This window comes from Nerophis lumbriciformis, linkage group LG05 (assembly GCF_033978685.3).
Source record: "Nerophis lumbriciformis linkage group LG05, RoL_Nlum_v2.1, whole genome shotgun sequence".
NCBI classification, from domain to species: Eukaryota; Metazoa; Chordata; class Actinopteri; order Syngnathiformes; family Syngnathidae; genus Nerophis; species Nerophis lumbriciformis.
In genome coordinates this window covers 25691826-25713842 of record NC_084552.2, presented here as the reverse complement: position 1 = coordinate 25713842, position 22017 = coordinate 25691826, and the positions used below count along the sequence as shown (strand labels likewise).

The window sequence follows — 22017 nt, the reverse complement described above, 5'->3', positions numbered from 1 at the left end:
GTTCCTCCTGGTCCACGACAATGCCCGGCCTCATGTGGCAAGAGTATGCAGACAGTATCTGGAGGATGAAGGAATTGACACAATTGAATGGCCCTCATGATCACCTAATCTAAACCCGATAGAACACCTCTGGGACATAATGTTTCGGTCCATCAGACGCCGCCAGGTTGCTCCTCAGACTTTACAGGAGCTCACTGATGCCCTTCGACAGATCTGGGAGGACATCCCACAAGACACCATTCATCGTCTCATTAGTAGCATGCCGCGACGTTGTCAAGCATGCATCAAAGCATGTGGGGGCCACACAAGATATTGAAAAGAATTTTGAGAATTTAGGCAAAATGGACGAGCCTGCCACATCATTTTTTCACTTTGATTTTTGGGGTGTCTATATACTGAGCCCTCTGTAGGCTGAAAACTTGTATTTCCATCAAAAGATGTGGCATCCTTTTATTCCTGAGACATTAAACTCTCCATATCAGTATAGATATCCGACATTTTTTTTTCCACCTTTGAAATCTGATGTGTTTTCAAAATGTTCCTTTAATTTTTGTATATTAACCTTGTAGATTGTTGCAGTAACAATAGGTTACGCTTTGTCAGAATAAACATCCCTAGTGTCCTTGAAGAAGGTGGGAAGGGATTTCAGAGCGTCTTTCGCTGCAATGGTCTCGATGGGGTGTTTACAGCGTGGCCTTGCCAAAGCCAGTGCAGAGGGAGCCGAATTGTAGATAAGGATTGTTTTGGTTAGTTTGAACAGACACATTTTAATGGTTTGTCTGCTCTAATTGTTTGTTCTGCCCCTCAAATTGATCATCATTTTGCCTTTCAGAGCAAAAATCTTCTCTGAGATGTTATCAATTTTGCGATTCAATTCAGAAGTCGTAAAAGTTTGAGTGCTTCCAGCTCTGACCAACTCATCCATCACAACGGGCAGCTTCTCGGCTCTTTGAACGGCTGCCACCGTCTTCCAAATTTGTCGACAGACCAGGGCAACGCTCAAACCATTTAGCAGGTGACCTGTTATCACAGTTCCAAATAGGAAGTTTGGCGGAATCGTCAGGCACACGACTCTTCACTTCCTTCAGTAGTTCATCGTATATCCAGCACATACTTGCCAACCCTCCCGGATTTTCCGGGAGACTCCCGAAATTCAGCGCCTCTCCCGAAAACCTCCCGGGACAAATTTTCTCCCGAAAATCTCCCGAAATTCAGGCGGACCTGAGTGACGTGTTGACAGCCTGTTCTCACGTCCGCTTTCCCACAATGTAAACAGCCTGCCTGCCCAATCACGTTATAACTGGAGAATGATCGAGGGCGAGTTCTTGGTTTCTTATGTGGGTTTATTGTTAGGCAGTTTCATTAACGTCCTCCCAGCGCGGTAACAACACACAACAACAGCGTCTACCGTAAAGCAGTTCATCTGCCGTAAACAGCAATGTTGTGACACTTTTAAACAGGACAATACTGCCATCTACTGTACATGCATATAGGGGGCAGTAGGGCATTTCTTCCCAATTGAATGCTATCACCTGCAGACCGGAAGTGTCTTGTCATTCTGATGAGAGCGACCAGTCTGTGAACAATTGAAACGTCCTGTGTGCTTTTTCCTCCTGTATAACAGGTTAGTTTTGGTGAATCAACTCACTGAATAATATCCATGTGATCTTTATAAGTTTAAGTACACATTCTGATGGTGGAGCCTGACTCTAAAGTGTTTGTGAGTTGTAGTTTGTATTTGTGAATGAATCCAGTGCACAGCTGCAGTAATCAATACAAAAAGGCGACGGGAGTGCGCAATGTTTATATAGGAACTTCTGATCCTAATTCAGACTCCCAAATTAGAGCTCCCGTTTTCTTATTGATTTTATAATGTATATGTGTATAATGTGTGTGTTCTGAAATAGTGACAGAGAATAGAACAAGGATGGACAATTCAATTCTTAACTCAACAATGAGTAGATGAGTGTTATGTGTGTGTATATGTGTAAATAAATGAACACTGAAATTCAAGTATTTCTTTTATTTATTTATATATAATAAAAAATATATATATTTATAGCTAGAATTCACTGAAAGTCAAGTATTTCTTATATATATATATATATATATATATATATATATATATATATATTAACCACGCCCCCAACCACGCCCCCCGCCCAACCCCCGACCCCCATCCCCCGAACCTCCCGAAATCGGAGGTCTCAAGGTTGGCAAGTATGATCCAGCAGCAAACGTTCCGTCTGGACAGGCACATTCCCCAGGACCTGGGCTTTTCGTCGAGAAGAGCATGTCAATTTCGTTGAAAGACCAGTTTACCAAATCCATATTTTAGATTTCGGACAACAGCGCAAAAGAGATGCTCTCAGACAGTTAAGACAAGACAAAACGAGACAAAGAGCAAAAGCAGGAGAGATAAATGAGAGGGAGAGGGGAGCGTCCGCCTTTGTTGAGAGCCAGGAGAAGAAGTAGTAGTAAGAGTAACAGTGTAACAGGAAGTAGTGTGTGGCTTTTAAATTTTAGGATAATTTAAAGAACAGAGATGACAATTCTACAATTCTTTAAATCTACTGGCAAATGTATTATATTCCTTCTATTCCTTCCTTCTAATAATAAATAAATGATAAATGGGTTATACTTGTATAGCGCTTTTCTACCTTCAAGGTACTCAAAGCGCTTTGACAGTATTTCCACATTCACCCATTCACACACACATTCACACACTGATGGCGGGAGCTGCCATGCAAGGCGCTAACCAACAGCCATCAGGAGCAAGGGTGAAGTGTCTTGCCCAAGGACACAACGGACGTGACTAGGATGGTAGAAGGTGGGGATTGAACCCCAGTAACCATCAACCCTCCGATTGCTGGCACGGCCACTCTACCAAATCGTTAACTGAATGGCGCAAAATGTCCCGAGCATCTCTATAGGCTAAAATAAGTGCAGAACAATCTTTCTTGCCCCACTCCTTGACAATGAACTGTTAAAAAAGTTTGGCATATAACAACATCCCATTGCGGAGAGTAATAATGTTTAAAGATTAAGGCAAGCATGCAATCCTACACAAAACTCTTCAAAACCCATTTATATTTATTCTAAAGTGACACTTTAAACAGTCATCTGCTATAAAAGTTGACCCCGAGATGCAAAAAAAAGCTCACTGTAGTCTTTGTAGTCCGTAACAAACATTCCCAAAGGACCAGGATTCATGCAGAGCACTAAATAGATGTGACGGGTGACGAAGAGAAGATGTCCAATTAAATCAGCTTCAGTTCCAACGCCTTTGCTGGAATTACATCTTTTTAGTCTGTAAAATACATTGCTTGTGATTTATAAATGTACTCTACGATCTATGGGTCTGTTTTGAAGCTGCTTGTAGGAAGTTGATCTTGTCCAAATCTGCCAAGTCCACTTATAGGAAGTATAATCTACTTTTCCCAAACAATTTATTTCTTAATTTGAAAGTTGTACCTTGTTGAGTTGCTCAGAGTCATGGAGACCGTCCAGGACCCGGCAGTACTTCCTCTCTCGGTACTTCCGGCGAGCGAAGGTGGCGCGCTGCTCCGCCGACGCCCCACTGTGAAGCTCTTCCTCCAGCGGCAGGTTAGCTGCCCAGAAGTGGTTGGCGTTCTGGTTCCCCACTTCCAAGAAGAGCTGATGAAGATTGTATTAAAAGATATGTTAATACACCAGATTTGGATCTAGATTCATTTTAAGGAGTCATTTGAATTTTTTGGTAACACTTTAGTATGGGGAACATATTGTCAGTAACAAAGACTTAATTAAAGGGGAACATTATCACCAGACCTATGTACCGTAAGCGTCAATATATACCTTGATGTTGCAGAAAAAAGACCATATTTTTTTTAACCGATTTCCGAACTCTAAATGGGTGCATTTTGGCGAATTAAACGCCTTTCTATTATTCGCTCTCGGAGCGATGACGTCACAACGTGGCGTCACATCGGAAAGCAATCCGCCATTTTCTCAAACACCGAGTCAAATCAGCTCTGTTATTTTCCGTTTTTTCGACTGTTTTCCGTACCTTGGAGACATCATGCCTCGTCGGTGTGTTGTTGGAGGGTGATATCCTGCGACACTCAAAGCAGATGCATTTCCAACGATAAAGTCAAAGAAATCTGCCGCCAGACCCCCATTGAATCTGCCGGAGTGTGTGAGCAATTCAGGGACAAAGGGCCTCGGTAGCACGGCAAGCAATGGCGGCAGTTTGTTCCCGCAGACGAGCGAGCTATCGACCCTAGCTTCCCTGGCCTGCTGACATCAACTCCAAAACTGGACAGATCAGCTTTCAGGAAAAGAGCGCGGATGAGGGTATGTCTCCAGAATATATTAATTGATGAAAACTGGGCTGTCTGCACTCTCAAAGTGCATGTTGTTGCCAAATGTATTTAATATGCTGTAAACCTAGTTCATAGTTGCTAGTTTCCTTTAATGCCAAACAAACACATACCAATCGTTGGTTAGAAGGCGATCGCCGAATTTGTCCTCGCTCTCTCCCGTGTCGCTGGCTGTCGTGTCGTTTTCGTCGGTTTCGCTTGCATACGGTTCAAACCGATATGGCTCAATAGCTTCAGTTTCTTCTTCAATTTCGTTTTCGTTACCTGCCTCCACACTACAACCATCCGTTTCAATACATGCGTAATCTGTTGAATCGCTTAAGCCGCTGAAATCCGAGTCTGAATCCGAGCTAATGTCGCTATAGCTTGCTGTTCTTTCCGCCATATTTGTTTGTGTTGGCTTCACTATGTGACGTCACAGGAAAATGGACGGGTGTTTATAACGATGGTTAAAATCAGGCACTTTGAAGCTTTTTTTAGGGATATTGCGTGATGGGTAAAATTTTGAAAAAAACTTCGAAAAATATAATAAGCCACTAGGAACTGATTTTTAATGGTTTTAACCATTCTGAAATTGTGATAATGTTCCCCTTTAAGAGTTATTTGGACACTAGGGGAACATATTCTAAGTAACAAAGACTTAATTTAGAGTTATTTGGTTAGGGTTAGGGTTAGGGTTAGAGGGTTAGGGTTAGTAACGGTGAATATGTCCCCCATACTAAAGTGTTACCGGCTTACTGGTTGTATAATAAGGCCATGCAGAATAAGGCATTAATAAGTACTTAATAATGACTAATTAAGAGCCAATATGTTACTAATTTGCATGTTAATAAGCAACTAATTAATGGTGAATATGTTCCTCATACTAAAGTGTTACCAGTTGTTTTAAATAACAGAGTAAATTAGTCTCCAAACAATCATTGTTTAAACGCATCTTTGAATGCTTTATATCAGGGATATTCAACTAAATAGTTTTGGGGGCCACATTTTCAGAAAGCTAAGGACTGGGGGGCTGGACTTCTCCCCTCTATTAGTCTTATTTGATATATTCTGTAGAACCAGCGTCCTCTTTAGTGGATATTTCAGTTTGGTCTGTTTATTTTGTCAGAGTTACAGGAGCTCTCTGCTGTTTTTAAGGACCTTGTGCAAGAAAGCTAGTCAAAGATCCTCTCTATGACTGTTTTTAAGAATCTGCTGCAAAAATATGAGTCTCTCACAGGTTTTTTGAACTGAATTTTCGAGCCACCAGTTGAATAGCCCCAATGATGAGAAAGGGAGGACCTAAAACTGAACTATGAGGAACACTACTACTTATGTATATCTAAAGAAGTTTAACGAATGACTACCGACTGCATCTGAAGTAAACAAGCTACAGCAACACTTTAGTTCGGGGGTCAACAACCCGCGGCTCTAAAGCCCAATGCAGCTCTTTAGCGCCGCCCTAGTGGCTCCCTGGACCTCTTTCAGAGATGTGTGAAAATGTTTTGATTTGATATCTTTTCTGTAGGAGAATAAACATCACACACACCTTCCTAATTGTTATAAATCCCATTGTTTGTTATACATGGTTCACTAATGAGAGTATTTGGCGAGCACCGTTTTGTCCTACTAATTTCAGCAATCCTTGAACTCATCGTAGTTTGTTAACATGTACAACTTTCTCCGATGCTGCCACAGAAAGATGTGTTTTATGCCACTCCTTCTTTGTCTCATTTTGTCCACCAAACATTTTATGCTGTGCGTTACTACACAAAGGTGAGCTTTGTTGATTTTATTGATTCGCTGGAGTGCTTATCAGGCATATTTGGTCAATCCATGACTGCAAGCTAATCAGTGCTAACTAATAGGCTAACTGTATGTACATATTGCATCATTATGCCTCGTTTATAGGTATATTTGAGCTAATTTAATTTCCTTTACTCATGTCCTCTGTGTATTTAATTTATATATGCATGTCTCATGACACATTATCTGTATGTAATATTGGTCGCATTCCTGTGTTGTTTGTCTGCCATGTTGTTCCAGACCACAGCAAACGTTAGACAGCTCGCAAAGATTGTAATAAATCCATTAGAAGAAGACAGCCTGCAGTTTTTCCTTTAACTTGGACACACACATCTATACCGTTGGTCATTCTGAGCCAGTAATTTCCAGAACATATCTCATCCTGTGAGAAGCCTCTATTTTACTAATGATTTCCAATGTTGCAAAAAATGTGTAGAATAAAAATTAAAATACAACATTTCTGTCAAAGAAGATTTGCTTCAGCCTTTGATAGTAGACTATAATGTAGACACTTACATCATGTGTTGCCTTCATTATAACACTTATATAAGGCTTTTAATTTTTTGCGGCTCCAGACAGATTTGTATTTTCTATTTTTGGTTCAATATGGCTCTTTCAACATTTTGGGTTGGCGACCCCTGCCTTAGTTAGATACATCACATTACGAAACTTCCAAAAAAAAGAAGACTTAAATGGGTGCCTTAGGGAACACTTCAGTTATGTAAATCACAAGTTTGGACCCCTGTGTTCGATGTTTGCGAGCAAGTTTAAAATGTTAATGCAAGGATCTGCAAATGTCTTTACAGTGGTCCAAGTTCCTTTTTACACGAGGGGCACTCCAGTGTTTTATGAACATTTTTTATGAAAAAAATGTTGCCTTCCAAGTTTTGAACTGAACTCTATGGTGTCATTCCTGAGACACATTTTTGGCCCCTGGGCTGCCAGTTGGATAGCCCTGCTTTATATGGTTGTTGTTGTTGTTGTTTTTTTCCATACTATCTTACCATAATGCCTTGTGGGCTAGCAAGATGGCAGCCCCATGTCATAATCCGTCTCATTTCAGATTTTGAAATAAGACCATTTTCTTAAAGGGGAACATTATCACAATTTCAGAAGGGTTAAAACCATTAAAAATCAGTTCCCAGTGGCTTATTTTATTTTTCGAAGTTTTTTTCAAAATTTTACCCATCACGCAATATCCCTAAAAAAAGCTTCAAAGTGCCTGATTTTAACCATCGTTATATACACCCGTCCATTTTCCTGTGACGTCACATAGTGATGCCGATACAAATAAACATGGCGGATAGAACAGCAAGTTTATAGCGACATTAGCTCGGATTTAGACTCGGATTTCAGCGGCTTAAGCGATTCAACAGATTACGCATGTATTGAAACGGATGGTTGTAGTGTGGAGGCAGGTAGCGAAAACGAAATTGAAGAAGAAACTGAAGCTATTGAGCCATATCGGTTTGAACCGTATGCAAGCGAAACCGACGAAAACGACACGACAGCCAGCGACACGGGAGAAAGCGAGGACGAATTCGGCGATCGCCTTCTAACCAACGATTGATATGTGTTTGTTTGGCATTAAAGGAAACTAACAACTATGAACTAGGTTTACAGCATATGAAATACATTTGGCAACAACATGCACTTTGAGAGTGCAGACAGCCCAGTTTTCATCAATTAATATATTCTGTAGACATACCCTCATCCGCTCTCTTTTCCTGGGGGTCTGGCGGCAGATTTCTTTGACTTTATCGTTGGAAATGCATCTGCTTTGAGTGTCGCAGGATATCCACACATTCTTGCCATCTCTGTCATAGCATAGCTTTCGTCGGTAAAGTGTGCGGAACAAACGTCCAATTTCTTGCCACTTTCGCATCTTTGGGCCACTGGTGCAACTTGAATCCGTCCCTGTTCGTGTTGTTATACCCTCCGACAACACACCGACGAGGCATGATGTCTCCAAGGTACGGAAAACAGTCGAAAAAACAGAAAATAACAGAGCTGATTTGACTCGGTGTTTGTAATGTGTTTGAGAAAATGGCGGATTGCTTCCCGATGTGACGTCACAACGAGAGCAAATAATAGAAAGGCGTTTAATTCGCCAAAATTCACCCATTTAGAGTTCGGAAATCGGTTAAAAAAATATATGGGTTTTTTTCTGCAACATCAAGGTATATATTGACGCTTACATAGGTCTGGTGATAATGTTCCCCTTTAAGGCGATATTGGTGAACACATTGGTTGTGTCCTTGAGCAAGACACTTCACCCTTGCTCCTGATAGGTCGTGGTTAGGGCCTTGCATGGCAGCTCCAGCCATCAGTGTGTGAATGTGTGTGTGAATGGGTGAATGTGGAAATAGTGTCAAAGCGCTTTGAGTACCTTGAAGGTAGAAAAGCGCTATACAAGTATAACCCATTTACCATTTACCCATTTAAAAGGCTAGTAGTAGTCGGTAGTGATGGCCCCAGGAGGACTTTGGTGATGTTCCTACCTCCACGAGCTCATTGCTCCAGATGCTGCTGTCCAGCTTCAAGCTGCGCACCTTGGAGATACTGGGGCCGAGGGAGCGGTGCTGCCCTGTCGCCAACAAGAAGAAAAACACAACTCAACAAGCACGATGGAGCTTACAGAGCAGACATCTTGAGTCCCCTTAGCGCTCCTTAATTGGAAATGAAAGCGCAGAACGAGGGGACCATTAATTGCTAATGAATCATGAGTAATTAATTGTGTTTGTTGGTTGGCCTGTTTATTTGGGCGGAGAGTGGGGTGGCTTGTGGGGTTGCTTATGGCCGAAGAGAGCACGCTCGTGAATAAAACATGGAACACGAACCACACTGCATGTGTGAAATATTATCCTATGAGTAACGGCGGATTCTTTCAAATTGAAATAGAGCAGCGGTGGCATGACTTGACACAGATTCGAGAGCTTTATGATGGCGCTACAAGGTGGACAGCGCCGCAGGGCCTATAAGGCTTGTTGTCGAGAAAATGGAAGCCGGTATAGGGTGCTATCCTCACATATACTATGAATAACCAAATGTGTTCATCTTTCCCCTGGTGAGCCACAACAAAACACAAAAAAAAAAGCGCATTCCCTTCACAACGGCTAGCCCACAAAAAAAGACCAAGCTGCCACACTTTTCACCTCCCAATTAAAAACTTTCCCAGTGACTGCAGTGACAATGCTACTATGCAAGCTGTCCTCCTTCCTACTAGTACTATTATCTCACTGTGCTGAAGCATGGATCACAAGGACTGCTGTCTTACTAGATGGCATTTTTAAAAAGAAATACTATAATATAATACGATACTATCATATGACACTATTTGTCACCAGCTGGAGCAAATATTATTAGTGATGTTGTAGTTCTACCAGCCAGTACACATTCATCAGTGTTTTACTACAACTACTAATGCAAATACTATTATCAATAATACTAAAAAACAAATACATATCCACCACTTTTATATTTGCGCCTGTTTTTCATAAGCCTGAACTCAAATATCTAAACCTTTTACTATGCAGGGTCTATATGTCTCTCTAATATTGCTCACAAATCTGCCTAAATCTGTGTTAGTGAACACTAATCCTTTGCAGAAATTATTTTTCCCCCTCAGAGGAATGGCACATCAAGATGCTGATTAGCCAGCTTTCGGCTGGCCAAAAGATATGCCACATAAAATAGATACAGTTTTTATTACACACCACAACGTGTTGAGGAAGCATGCAATTGGCATGTAAAGCTTTTGCCCATGAATTAAATGTTCATTTCTCTACCATAAGTCGTTTCCTATAGTGTTTCTTAGAATTTGGCAGTACATCCAACCGGCCTCACAACCGTACACCACTTGTAACCACACCAGCCCAGGACCCCCACATCTTCACCTACAAGATATCTGACACCAGCCACCCAGACAGCTAGGGCAACAATTGGTTTGCACAACTAAATAATTTCAACACACACTGTCAGAAACAGGAAACCCATGTGCATGCTCGTCATCTTCACCCTGGTCTCCATCTAACCGACTTCAGTGGAAAGATGCTAACTTTTGATGGAGAGGTGTTCTCTTCCCAGACCATTCACATTTTCATTGTTGAGGGAAGATGGCAAACATCGTTGTGTGGGTGAACCACGGATGGAGTGGGATTGGGTTATGAACAACAAATACAGGTGCATTTTATTGATAGCATTTAGAATGGACAGATAAAAAACAAAAAAACATCCCAGTTGTTGTCCCCAGATATGCCACCCATTGACCATGTTTGAGGTTCTGTTGAATAGCAAATAAGACAACCATTGAAGAGGAGTGGACCAATATTCCAAAGACTTAAACAACATTATCAACTCTATGCAAAGGAGAAGTGTTGCACTGTGTGAGGCAAATGGTGGACAAAGAAACCTACATTTTTATTTTGCTAACGCACCGCAAATCCAAATCAAATCCAAATTATATCAAATAAAATTTAATATTTCAGTTGCATTTAAGGTAAATAAATGCTATAAAAATAATAATAAAAATAATTTTTAAAACGGCTATAATCAGAACATTTGTGGTAATAATACAATTATTTTTTAAATGTTTTTGTTTTGTTTACAGCTCATTACAGTTCTCCACATACTTGTCAGCAACTAGTGGGTGACGACCACAATGTATCCAACTGGGCACCCTCCTTTTACAAACCCTGTTTCCATATGAGTTGGGAAATTGTGTTAGATGTAAATATAAACGGAATACAATGATTTGCAAATCCTTTTCAACCCATATGCAGTTGAATATGCTACAAAGACAAGATATTGGATGTTCAAACTCATAAACTTTTTTTTTTTTTTTTGCAAATAATAATTAACTTAGAATTTCATGGCTGCAACACGTGCCAAAGTAGTTGGGAAAGGGCATGTTCACCACTGTGTTACATGGCCTTTCCTTTTAACAACACTCAGTAAACGTTTGGGAACTGAGAAGACACATTTTTAAAATTTCTCAGGTGGAATTCTTTCCCATTTTTGCTTGATGTACAGCTTAAGTTGTTCAACAGTCCGGGGGTCTCCGTTGTGGTATTTTAGGCTTCATAATGTGCCACACATTTTCAATGGGAGACAGGTCTGGACTACAGGCAGGCCAGTTTAGTACCCGCACTCTTTTACTATGAAGCCACGTTGATGTAACACGTGGCTTGGCATTGTCTTGCTGAAATAAGCAGGGGCGTCCATGGTAACGTTGCTTGGATGGCAACATATGTTGCTCCAAAACCTGTATGTACCTTTCAGCATTAATGGCGCCTTCACAGATGTGTAAGTTACCCATGTCTTGGGCACTAATACACCCCCATACCATCACAGATGCTGGCTTTTCAACTTTGCGCCTATAACAATCCGGATGGTTCTTTTCCTCTTTGGTCCGGAGGACACAACGTCCACAGTTTCCAAAAACAATTTGAAATGCGTACTCGTCAGACCACAGAACACTTTTCCACTTTGTATCAGTCCATCTTAGATGAGCTCAGGCCCAGCGAAGCCGACGGCGTTTCTGGGTGTTGTTGATAAACGGTTTTCGCCTTGCATAGGAGAGTTTTAACTTGCACTAACAGATGTAGAGACCAACTGTAGTTACTGACAGTGGGTTTCTGAAGTGTTCCTGAGCCCATGTGGTGATATCCTTTACACACTGATGTCGCTTGTTGATGCAGTACAGCCTGAGGGATCGAAGGTCACGAGCTTAGCTGTTTACGTGCAGTGATTTCTCCAGATTCTCTGAACCCTTTGATGATATTACGGACCGTAGATGGTGAAATCCCTAAATTCCTTGCAATAGCTGGTTGAGAAAGGTTTTTCTTAAACTGTTCAACAATTTGCTCACGCATTTGTTGACAAAGTGGTGATCCTCGCCCCATCCTTGTTTGTGAATGACTGAGCATTTCATGGAATCTACTTTTATACCCAATCATGGCACCCACCTGTTCCCAATTTGCCTGTTCACCTGTGGGATGTTCCAAATAAGTGTTTGATGAGCATTCCTCAACTTTATCAGTATTTATTGCCACCTTTCCCAACTTCTTTGTCACGTGTTGCTGGCATCAAATTCTAAAGTGAATGATTATTTGCAAAAAAAAAAAATGTTTATCAGTTTGAACATCAAATATGTTGTCTTTGTAGCATATTCAATTGAATATGGGTTGAAAAGGATTTGCAAATCATTGTAATCCGTTTATATTTACATCTAACACAATTTCCCAACTCATATGGAAACGGGGTTTGTATGTCGGGTATATAGGCTCTAGGGTTAGATTCCAGAGCGCACATATTTTCTTTCTGCACGTAGTGGAACATAATGGACTCTAAAAGTCCTTTAAGTCAATGCAACTAATAAAAATGTGCGAGTAGGAGCTCTGTCCGCATCAGCGAGTGAAGCGACAGGCTATTAAAATTCATTCAGTCTTGCTCCAAGACGAAGGAGAAGAAGAAGAAAAGCCAGTCTGGGATCATTTTTACCATTAGCTTTCTCATTACTTCTTCCCTCTTCCTCTTGTTCAGCACTTCTCTTTATTGTCTGTGACATCAGAGCGCTAATTATAAGTGAGGCAAAGCATTGGTATTCCGAGCGGATCACCGTCTAATTTAAAGGAGAGCCTCCTCCTCTCTCACCAGGCGTGTCGACCAAATGTAATATTAAACAGCCCAGCAAATGAAATCATTTAAGGGTGTTTGAGGAGGGATGTTGGATATCTGATGGCTACCAATTACATGGGCTTTGCTGAGGTGAGGTGAAGAATCACATTAAAAGTTCTGGCTCTTAGGCATGAAGGGATAAAGAGGGAGGGAAGTGTAGATAGAGTGTAGATAGATAGAACACGCTTCAACCCCACCTGCACACTTCTTACAGATGACCACGCCCAGGTTGATCGACGCCCACTCAGGCTGTGGGGCACGGCAGTCGGCACAGATCCTGTTGGCCTCGTTAAACCAAATCTTCTCGGCCACCTCGTAGTCAGACAACGTCTCTGCGATGGACTCCTGAATGGCCTCCATCCACTCCAGCTTCTCCCGCTCTGACTCGGCCACAAAGCTGCAAAGAATGGGTTACTGGTTACACATTTGATTTGAGCAAACAATTCAAAAGCCCACCGTGGATTTTTAATGGAGTTAGAGTGGGCTTGCAATATTTGGAGGCCTTTCAGTGGGTGGGGTTGCATGACTTAAACTACAGTAAATGCTTTAATAAACACCTCTATAAACTTCCTGTTGTAGGTTTTATTTACTCAACAAAAATATTTTTATTTGAAGTATTATTATTGGTCAGTGCATTACTACTCGGCTGAAGGTGTATTACAATGAACTCATCGTTATTTATGCTGGCTGGCTTTGTGCCATATTGCTATGACAACATTGATTCTGTTGCTCCTGTGTTGTACAGTATACTTATTCATAAATTACAATGTGGTCTAATAAAGCTCCATGTTGTGAACCCGCATGGATGCAGTAGTTGTGACCCTAAGATGCAGGAAACAGGAGATTAATGGGCAGGTAAGAGGATTTTAATATGAACTCAAAATAGGAAGAAGCAGTCATACATGTAACAAAGTCCTAACATAGTCAATTCTCGAGTCATGAGGAACAGGTGAGGCAGGCATAAGTAGCAGCTTGATTGGCAACTGCAACCAGGTGTGCCGGGCTGCCAATCAGGGACAGTTGAGGAATACAAGCGCTCAGAGGAGACATGCAGGAAATGGAAACCAAATAGGAGCGCTAGCAGGAAATAAATACAAAACAAACAAACGCAAACAGAAGTGAAGTGACAGATCGTTAGCTACTGGTATCTAAAGCGCTGCTCAGCCGTCCATCGTAGCTAAGGATTGTTGTTTTCCAAGCGAGCAGACATTTCAATGGCTTGTCTGATCTTATCATCCATGCTGGCTCTCAAATTGATACATTTTCCCATTTCAGTACCTTCAGTGATGTGATACAATTTACGATTCAGTTCAGAAATCGCCACATTCTGTGTTCCCACAGCTCGACCCATTCCTTCCCTTGCCACGTGAAGCCTTTGGGCTCTTTGAACGACTGCCATAGTCTACCAAATTTGACGATACACCAAAGCAATGCTCAGCCCAATCAACAGAAGCCCAGCGATCATGGTTCCAAATAGGCAGATGTCTTCCACATCAAGAGTCAAGAGTCCAGCTTATCAATTCCATGTTAGGTGTTTAGATATCGGAGGACAGTGCAGAAAAAGAGGTTTCTTAAAAAGTATAAGACAAGACAAGACTTAGAGCGCAAGCAGGGAGAGACAGAGAGGGTGGGAATGCGATCGCCTCCGCCAAGTACAAGTTGACGATGGTGGAGTCTTTTATGTCCTGTGGGACAGCACCTTCTCTCCCAACACAAGCAAAGGAGCTTGTGGAGATGGTCGAAGAGAGCAGGCTTTCCACATTTAAGGACTTCAGATGTGATCCCATTGCTGCTTTGTGATTTATCAGGATGAAGCGTTTGTGAGCTCCACAGGTGTTGGACAACGCAGAAAAAGAGGTTTCTTAAAAAGTATAAGACAAGACAAGACTTAGAGCACAAGCAGGGAGAGACAGCGAGGGTGGGAATGCGACTGCCTCCGCCAAGTACAAGTTGACAATGGTGGAGTCCTTTATGTCCTGTGGGACAGCACCTTCTATCCCAACACAAGCAAAGGAGCTTGTGGAGATGGTCGAAGAGAGCAGGCTTTTCACATTTAAGGACTTCAGATGTGATCCCATTGCTGCTTTGTGATTTATCGGGGATGAAGCGTTCGTGAGCTCCACAGGTGTTGGTTCCACGTCCGGTTCTTCTGAGGTTGACGTTCAACATGACCGAGTGCTGCATCAGAGATGGTGTTTTCACTGGCAGTCATCACAGTTAGAGATGATTTCTCCTGAAGATGATTGTTTGATGTGATGGTCTGAGCGCTTTTTGATGCCATCATACATACCTCTAATGTTACCAGAATCAGCAGCTCTCTGGATGTTATTGCAAAGCTGTAGTCAGTAGCTGTTGGCACAGTGTCGGGAGGCTAGCTGGAGTTTCTTGCTTGACATCCTGAGGATATATAAGGACCTGTTGGATAGCATTTGTTTGTAGTTGGTAAGAGCAATTTGTTTTTTCTTACAGTATTGGAGTCAATACAGATGCATTGGCTTCAAAGCAATTATAGGACCTCCTTTGTTTTCTGCCAAAGACTTTTAGAGTTGTACTATGGATGCTATATTGTGAGACATCCCAACACTGTTAGACTGAGCTGTGTTGAGGTAGGCGCGGGGGGAGATAAAGCTGCTGTTGTTTGGAGATATTTTTTACTACAGTGTCAAGCGGGTTGTAGAATTTGTCCTTTATTTCTTTGGAGGAGCTGAGTGTTGGTGCATCAACACTCACCAGGTGAACAGGTCCCATGGTTGTGTTCAGGCAGAGAGTTAATATCCTCTCTAAACCACCTGTAGGTGGTAATATTGCTCTCAGTAGAGTTTTCCTTATTTTGTATTCCCTGGTTTCAGTAGGAGGCTTGCCCTGCAAGTAAAAGGTGTAATCCCTTTTTGTTAGTGAGCCGGATGAATAGAGTCAGGTTTTTTGAATGGTTGACATGTCTATTTGCCTCTTTAGGAGTTCATTGTTAATAACTACAGTCTTCTGAACATCATTTATGCCAAGCGGGTCCTTCGTCAACCCAGGCGTCATGGTTCCGACATTCTAGCATCCCAAACGTAATGCTGGAGTCGTTGCTTGATAGGTTTTGTTTGTTTTACTTGGTGCAAAAATTTACAGCCCACTTCTCAGGATAAATCTATCAGCTTCATGCAACCAATGAAGCAGGTAAGCTGTGGCAGGACAGCACCAAATTTGCAGGGGACTGCCCAGCTTAAGTCGGGCTATAGCTGTACAAATGAAGAATCTCCCCTACTGTCGGAGGCAACCTCTGGCGCTTCACTCTACGCCAACTGAGAAAAGGTTTAGGCTTAGTATTCTATTTAACCGATACATGGAGCAGTGGTTAGCGGGCGCCTGAGCATGTCCACATGCCAGTGGCCCACTGCTTCTCTGAAATCCTCTTCAGTTTAGCCTGGAAACGCAAGGTTCCAGTTTCCATGTGTGGTCAGGAGGTGGCACTGCAGGAGTTTTGGCGGTGGAGAGGCTATGTCCCCCCAGGAGGAGACTTACGCACTCGTCTTATCACTCGGCTTTTCCGCAGGGAGGATTAGCCAACTGCGGAGCAAGCAGAAACAGCATGTACTAACTACAAGCACCTCAAATTGCAGTACTACAGCGCGGGGACATTACACACACCCTGTGCAAGCACACACACGTGACTTCCTGTGGGAACAGTTTCAACCATCATTTTCAAACTTAATGCAGCTTTGGTGCTTTGGTTTTGTTGGCCTAAAACGTGTTGATTCTGGTAAAGGTGAAGGCAAGCCATGCCATGACATGCCAAGCCAAGGAAGTGTAAAAGAAAACACAATTAATTATTATAGATTAAATCATAACCAATAATTCAACACCCGATCCTTAAAGTGGAACATTATCACAATTTCAGAATGGTTAAAACCATTAAAAATCAGTTCCCAGTGGCTTATTATATTTTTCAATTTTTTTTTCAAAATTTTACCCATCACATAATATCCCTAAAAAAAGCTTCAAAGTGCCTGATTTTAACCATCGTTATATACACCCGTCCATTTTCCTGTGACGTCACATAGTGAAGCCAACACAAACAAACATGGAGGAAAGAACAGCAAGCTATAGCGACATTAGCTCGGATTCAGACTCGGATTTCAGCGGCTTAAGCGATTCAACAGATTACGAATGTATTGAAACGGATGGTTGTAGTGTGGAGGCAGGTAGCGAAAACGAAATTGAAGAAGAAACTGAAGCTATTGAGCCATATCGGTTTGAACCGTATGCAAGCGAAACCCACGAAAACGACACGACAGCCAGCGACACGGGAGAAAGCGAGGACGATCGCCTTCTAACCAACGATTGGTATGTGTTTGTTTGGCATTAAAGGAAACTAACAACTATGAACTAGGTTTACAGCATATGAAATACATTTGGAAACAACATGCACTTTGAGAGTGCAGACAGCCCAATTTTCATCAATTAACATATTCTGTAGACATACCCTCATCCGCGCTCTTTTCCTGAAAGCTGATCTGTCCAGTTTAAGGGACGGTGTGAGCCAAGACATCCAGGGGGTTTAGCTCGCTCGTCTGCGGGAACAAACTGCCGCCATTGCTTGCCGTGCTACCGAGGTCCTTTGTCCCTGAATTGCTCACACACTCCGGCAGATTCAATGGGGGTCTGGCGGCAGATTTCTTTGACTTTATCGTTGGAAATGCATCTGCTTTGAGTGTCGCAGGATATCCACACATTCTTGCCATCTCTGTCGTAGCATAGCTTTCGTCGGTAAAGTGTGCGGAACAAACGTCCAATTTCTTGCCACTTTCGCATCTTTGGGCCACTGGTGCAACTTGAATCCGTCCCTGTTCGTGCTGTTACACCCTCCGACAACACACCGAGGAGGCATGATGTCTCCAAGGTACAGAAAACAGTCGAAAAAACGGAAAATAACAGAGCTGATTTGACTCGGTGTTTGAGAAAATGGCGGATTGCTTCCCGATGTGACGTCACGTTGTGACATCATCGCTCCGAGAGCGAATATTAGAAAGGCGTTTAATTCGCCAAAATTCACCCATTTAGAGTTCGGAAATCGGTTAAAAAAATATATGGTCTTTTTTCTGCAACATCAAGGTATATATTCACGCTTACGTAGGTCTGGTGATAATATTCCCCTTTAAAAGCTTTTGATAGTGGGGGGAGTAGTGGGAAGAGGGTGGACCTGCAAGTGGTATTTATATAAGAAGACTGCTTACAAGTGCACACAGCATGGTTTTATAAATCTGAATATTTTTTGTGGTTTGTAAGTACACAATGTTCAGCGCTGGAATCCACAAAGAGTTTTATAAATGAGGCCCCAGATGTCTAGCTCAACCCTTGACTGATTAATTTAACGGTTCTCCTTCCAAAAATGTATTAAGTTGCTATGGTGAAAGTAAGTGGTGGAAGAGGTGGAACTGAGGCTGGTAGATGAGTATAATTTATACAATCACAATAATTAAACCTCTGACTTATGAATTTAAGTTGTTTACTTTTCCCTTGTGGACTACAATTTTAGCTTTTTATCGCAATCTTGGGCAATGTTAGAGGGGATCTCTGCCTCAAAAATCACACCGCTCTTGTGTTATCAGGGCTGTCGTATAGGGGAGAAAGGTGATGACCATTGTAAGGGCCCACAGTCCGCTAGGGCCCACACACAGCCCCCAGTAGCCTCTACGACAAAATGATTATGCATACACTGAACGGTGGAAGAGGGGTTAGTGCATCTGTCTCACAATACGAAGGTCCTGAGTAGTCTTGGGTTCAATCCCGGGCTCGGGATCTTTCTGTGTGGAGTTTGCATGTCCTCCCCGTGACTGCGTGGGTTCCCTCCGGGTACTCCGGCTTCCTCCCACTTCCAAAGACATGCACCTGGGGATAAGTTGATTGGCAACACTAAATTGGCCTTAGTGTGTGGATGTGAGTGTGAATGTTGTCTGTCTATCTGTGTTGGCCCTGCGATGAGGTGGCGACTTGTCCAGGGTGTACCCCGCCTTCCGCCCGATTGTAGCCGAGATAGGCTCCAGCGCCCCCCGCGACCCCAAAGGGAATAAGCGGTAGAAAATGGATGGATGGATGGATGAACTAATATATATTCATGCGAATGAATCCAAAATAAAACAAAGCCACAAGTTAAACAGTATTCTAATTTTTTTTTGGCCCCATCTTAAAAATGATTTGGTCCACACTGTGGTTCGTTCCTCCAATGGTTCTTCCTCATCAGAATTAGGTGAGCGTGAGCAAACTCCAGCAGTGTTTTGATTGGGGCTGTGCAGCATTTTTAGAAAGAGATATTTACTTGAGACTAGGGTTGTAAGGTACACCGGTATTAATATAGTACCGCGATACTAATGAATCATATTCGGTACTATACCGCCTCTGAAAAGTACCTGTCCGCCACACTTTGTCGTCACGTTGTGTCATTGCTGGTTTACGAGCAGACGAGCATGTTCGGCAGCGCACAATCACAGAGTACTTACAAGCAGACACAGTGTGTAGACAGAAAAGGGAGAACAGACGCATTTTGGCTTAAAAACTAAAGATAAAGGTGAAGTTATAACACTGAAACGCCCACTGGAAGAGGTGCTTTAAGACATGGCTATCTAGCTAGTCTGCAGCGTTTTAGCTACTTCTAAATCACTAATCCTCGCCTCCATGGCGACAAATAAAGTAAGTTTCTCACAAGTATCATCCCTGCAGAACGAGGAATAGCTAAACATGCTTCACTACACACCGTAGCTCACCGGTGTCACAATGTAAACAAACGCCATTGGTGGATCTACACCTGACATTCACTGTAATGATACCAAGTACAGGAGTGTATCTAGTTGATACTACTATGATTACGTCAATATTTTTTGGCATTACATCTTCTTTCGTTTTTTTTTTTTTATTTATATTATGTTTATAAACTCAGGAAATATGTCCCTGAACACATGAGGACTTTGAATATGACCAATGTATGATCCTGTAACTACTTGGTATCGGAGTGATACCCAAATTTGTGGTATCATCCAAAACTAATGTAAAGCATCCAAACAACAGAAGAACAAGTTACATTTTAACAGAAGTGTAGATAGAACATGTTAAAAGAGATATTAACAGTAAATGAACAAGTAGATTAATAATTCATTTTCCACTTGTCCTTAATCATTTTGAAAAAATAATAGAATGGAAAATATTACTGCATATGTCAGCAGACTAAATTAGGAGCCTTTGTTTGCTTCCTTACTAATAAAAGACAAGTTATCTTGTATGTTCACTATTTTAAAGAAGGTTGAAGATTATACTTTATTATTATTATATGTTTAAGGCTTTTCAATAGTTTTATGTGCATCTATCTATGCATGAAACTTTAACATTTGCACAAAATTCCTCATGTTAAGTATGTCTCAATAAAACAACTTAACACCCATTTTTGGGTTTGACTTTGTCTGAATTCACTTTCCAGGCAAATAGTTGCAAAATATATCGTATACATCGACAATCAGCCAAAATACACAAAATTGCCAAAAGTATTTGGCCACCTCCCTTGACTCACATATGAACTTGAAGTGCCATCCCATTCCTAACCCATAGGGTTCAATATGATGTCGGTCCACCTTTTGCAGATATTACAGCTTCAACTCTTCTGGGAAGGCTGTCCACAAGGTTGCGGAGTGTGTTTATAGGAATTTTCCACCACTCTTTCAAAAGCGCATTGGTGAGGTCACACACTGATGTTGGTCGGGAAGGCCTGGCTCTCAGTCTCCGTTCTAATTCATCCCAAAGGTGTTCTGTCGGGTTCAGGTCACGCCAGTCAAGTTCATCCACACCAGACTCTGTCATCCATGTCTTTATGGACCTTGCTTTGTGCACTGGTGCACAGTCATGTTGGAAGAGGGGGGCCGCTTCAAACTGTACCCACAAGTTTGGGACCATGGAATTGTCCAAAATGTTTTGGTATCCTGGGGCATTCAAAGTTCCTCTCACTGGAACTAAGGGGCCAAGCCCAACTCCTGAAAAACAACCCCACACCATAATTCCTCCTTAACCATAATTCCTCCTTAACCAAATTTCACACTCGGCACAATGCAGTCCGAAATGTACCGTTTTCCTGGCAACCTCCAAACCCAGACTAGTCCATCAGATTGCCAGATGGAAAAGCGTGATTCATCACTCGAGAGAAGTCGTCTCCACTGCTCTAGAGTCCAGTGGCGACGTGCTTTACACCACTGCATCCGACGCTTTGCATTGGACTAGGTGATGTATGGCTTAGATGCAGCTGCTCGGCCATGGAAACCCATTCCATGAAGCTCTCTGCGTACTGTACGTGGGCTAATTGGAAGGTCACATGAAGTTTGGAGCTCTGTAGCAACTGACAGTGCAGAAAGTCGGCGACCTCTTTGCACTATGTATCCGCTCACCTCTCTCTGTCAGTTTACGTGGCCTACCACTTGGTGGCTGAGTTGCTGTTGTTCCCAAACGCTTCCATTTTCTTATAATAAACCGACAGTTGACTTTGTAATATTTAGGAGAGAGGAAATTTCACGACTGGATTTGTTGCACAGGTGGCATCCTATGACAGTTCCACGCTGGAAATCACTGAGCTCCTGAGAGCGGCCCATTCTTTCACAAATGTTTGTAGAAACAGTCTTCATGCCTAAGTGCTTGATTTTATACACCTGTGGCCAGGCCAAGTGATTAAGATAACTGATTCTGATCATTTGAATGGGTGGCCAAATACTTTTGGCAATATAGTTTATATTGGGATTAGAGTTTTGTTCCATATTGAACATCCCTAGTTAGGGTGCCCCTTTAATAGTCTTCACACCAAAAAAGAGTTGAGAAGGAGGCCGGACCATCAACAACCTTTTAGTGCGAAAGTAAAACTGTGAATCGATGGCTGAAACAATTAGCCTACTTGTTCATTCGTTTATTGTCCGTAACAATAACTTTGGCGGGGCGCACGCTGGAGTCTGGAACCTACGTTAGCTGTCATCTGTCCGCGCTACACTCTGGACAAGTCACCAGTTCATTAAAAAAAATGTTTTTAAAATGCCAATTTATTGTAAAGCAAGGGTGTGATTGTATGTTTCACAGTCGGACAGTGCTCTAGTATGCGCCCATTCAGAGAATGCATTGAATTTTATAATGAGGCACTAAAGTTCTACTCAGTAATTAATAATTACTGGTCAGTTACATTATC

The 22017-nt window shown here is 42.1% G+C and overlaps 1 protein-coding gene across 2 annotated transcripts in view; it reads right to left on the bottom strand.

The window, feature by feature from the left end:
* arap2 (ArfGAP with RhoGAP domain, ankyrin repeat and PH domain 2) overlaps positions 1-22017 on the bottom strand; it is a 321200-nt gene that overhangs the window by 159318 nt on the left and 139865 nt on the right. For both annotated transcript variants that reach the window (XM_061961001.1, XM_061961002.1), the window contains exons 11-13: positions 13022-13221; positions 8648-8733; positions 3475-3657 (exon numbers count right to left, since the gene is read on the bottom strand). In XM_061961001.1, coding sequence (XP_061816985.1) covers positions 3475-3657; positions 8648-8733; positions 13022-13221 — 469 coding nt within the window. The remainder of the gene's footprint in view (positions 1-3474; positions 3658-8647; positions 8734-13021; positions 13222-22017) is intronic.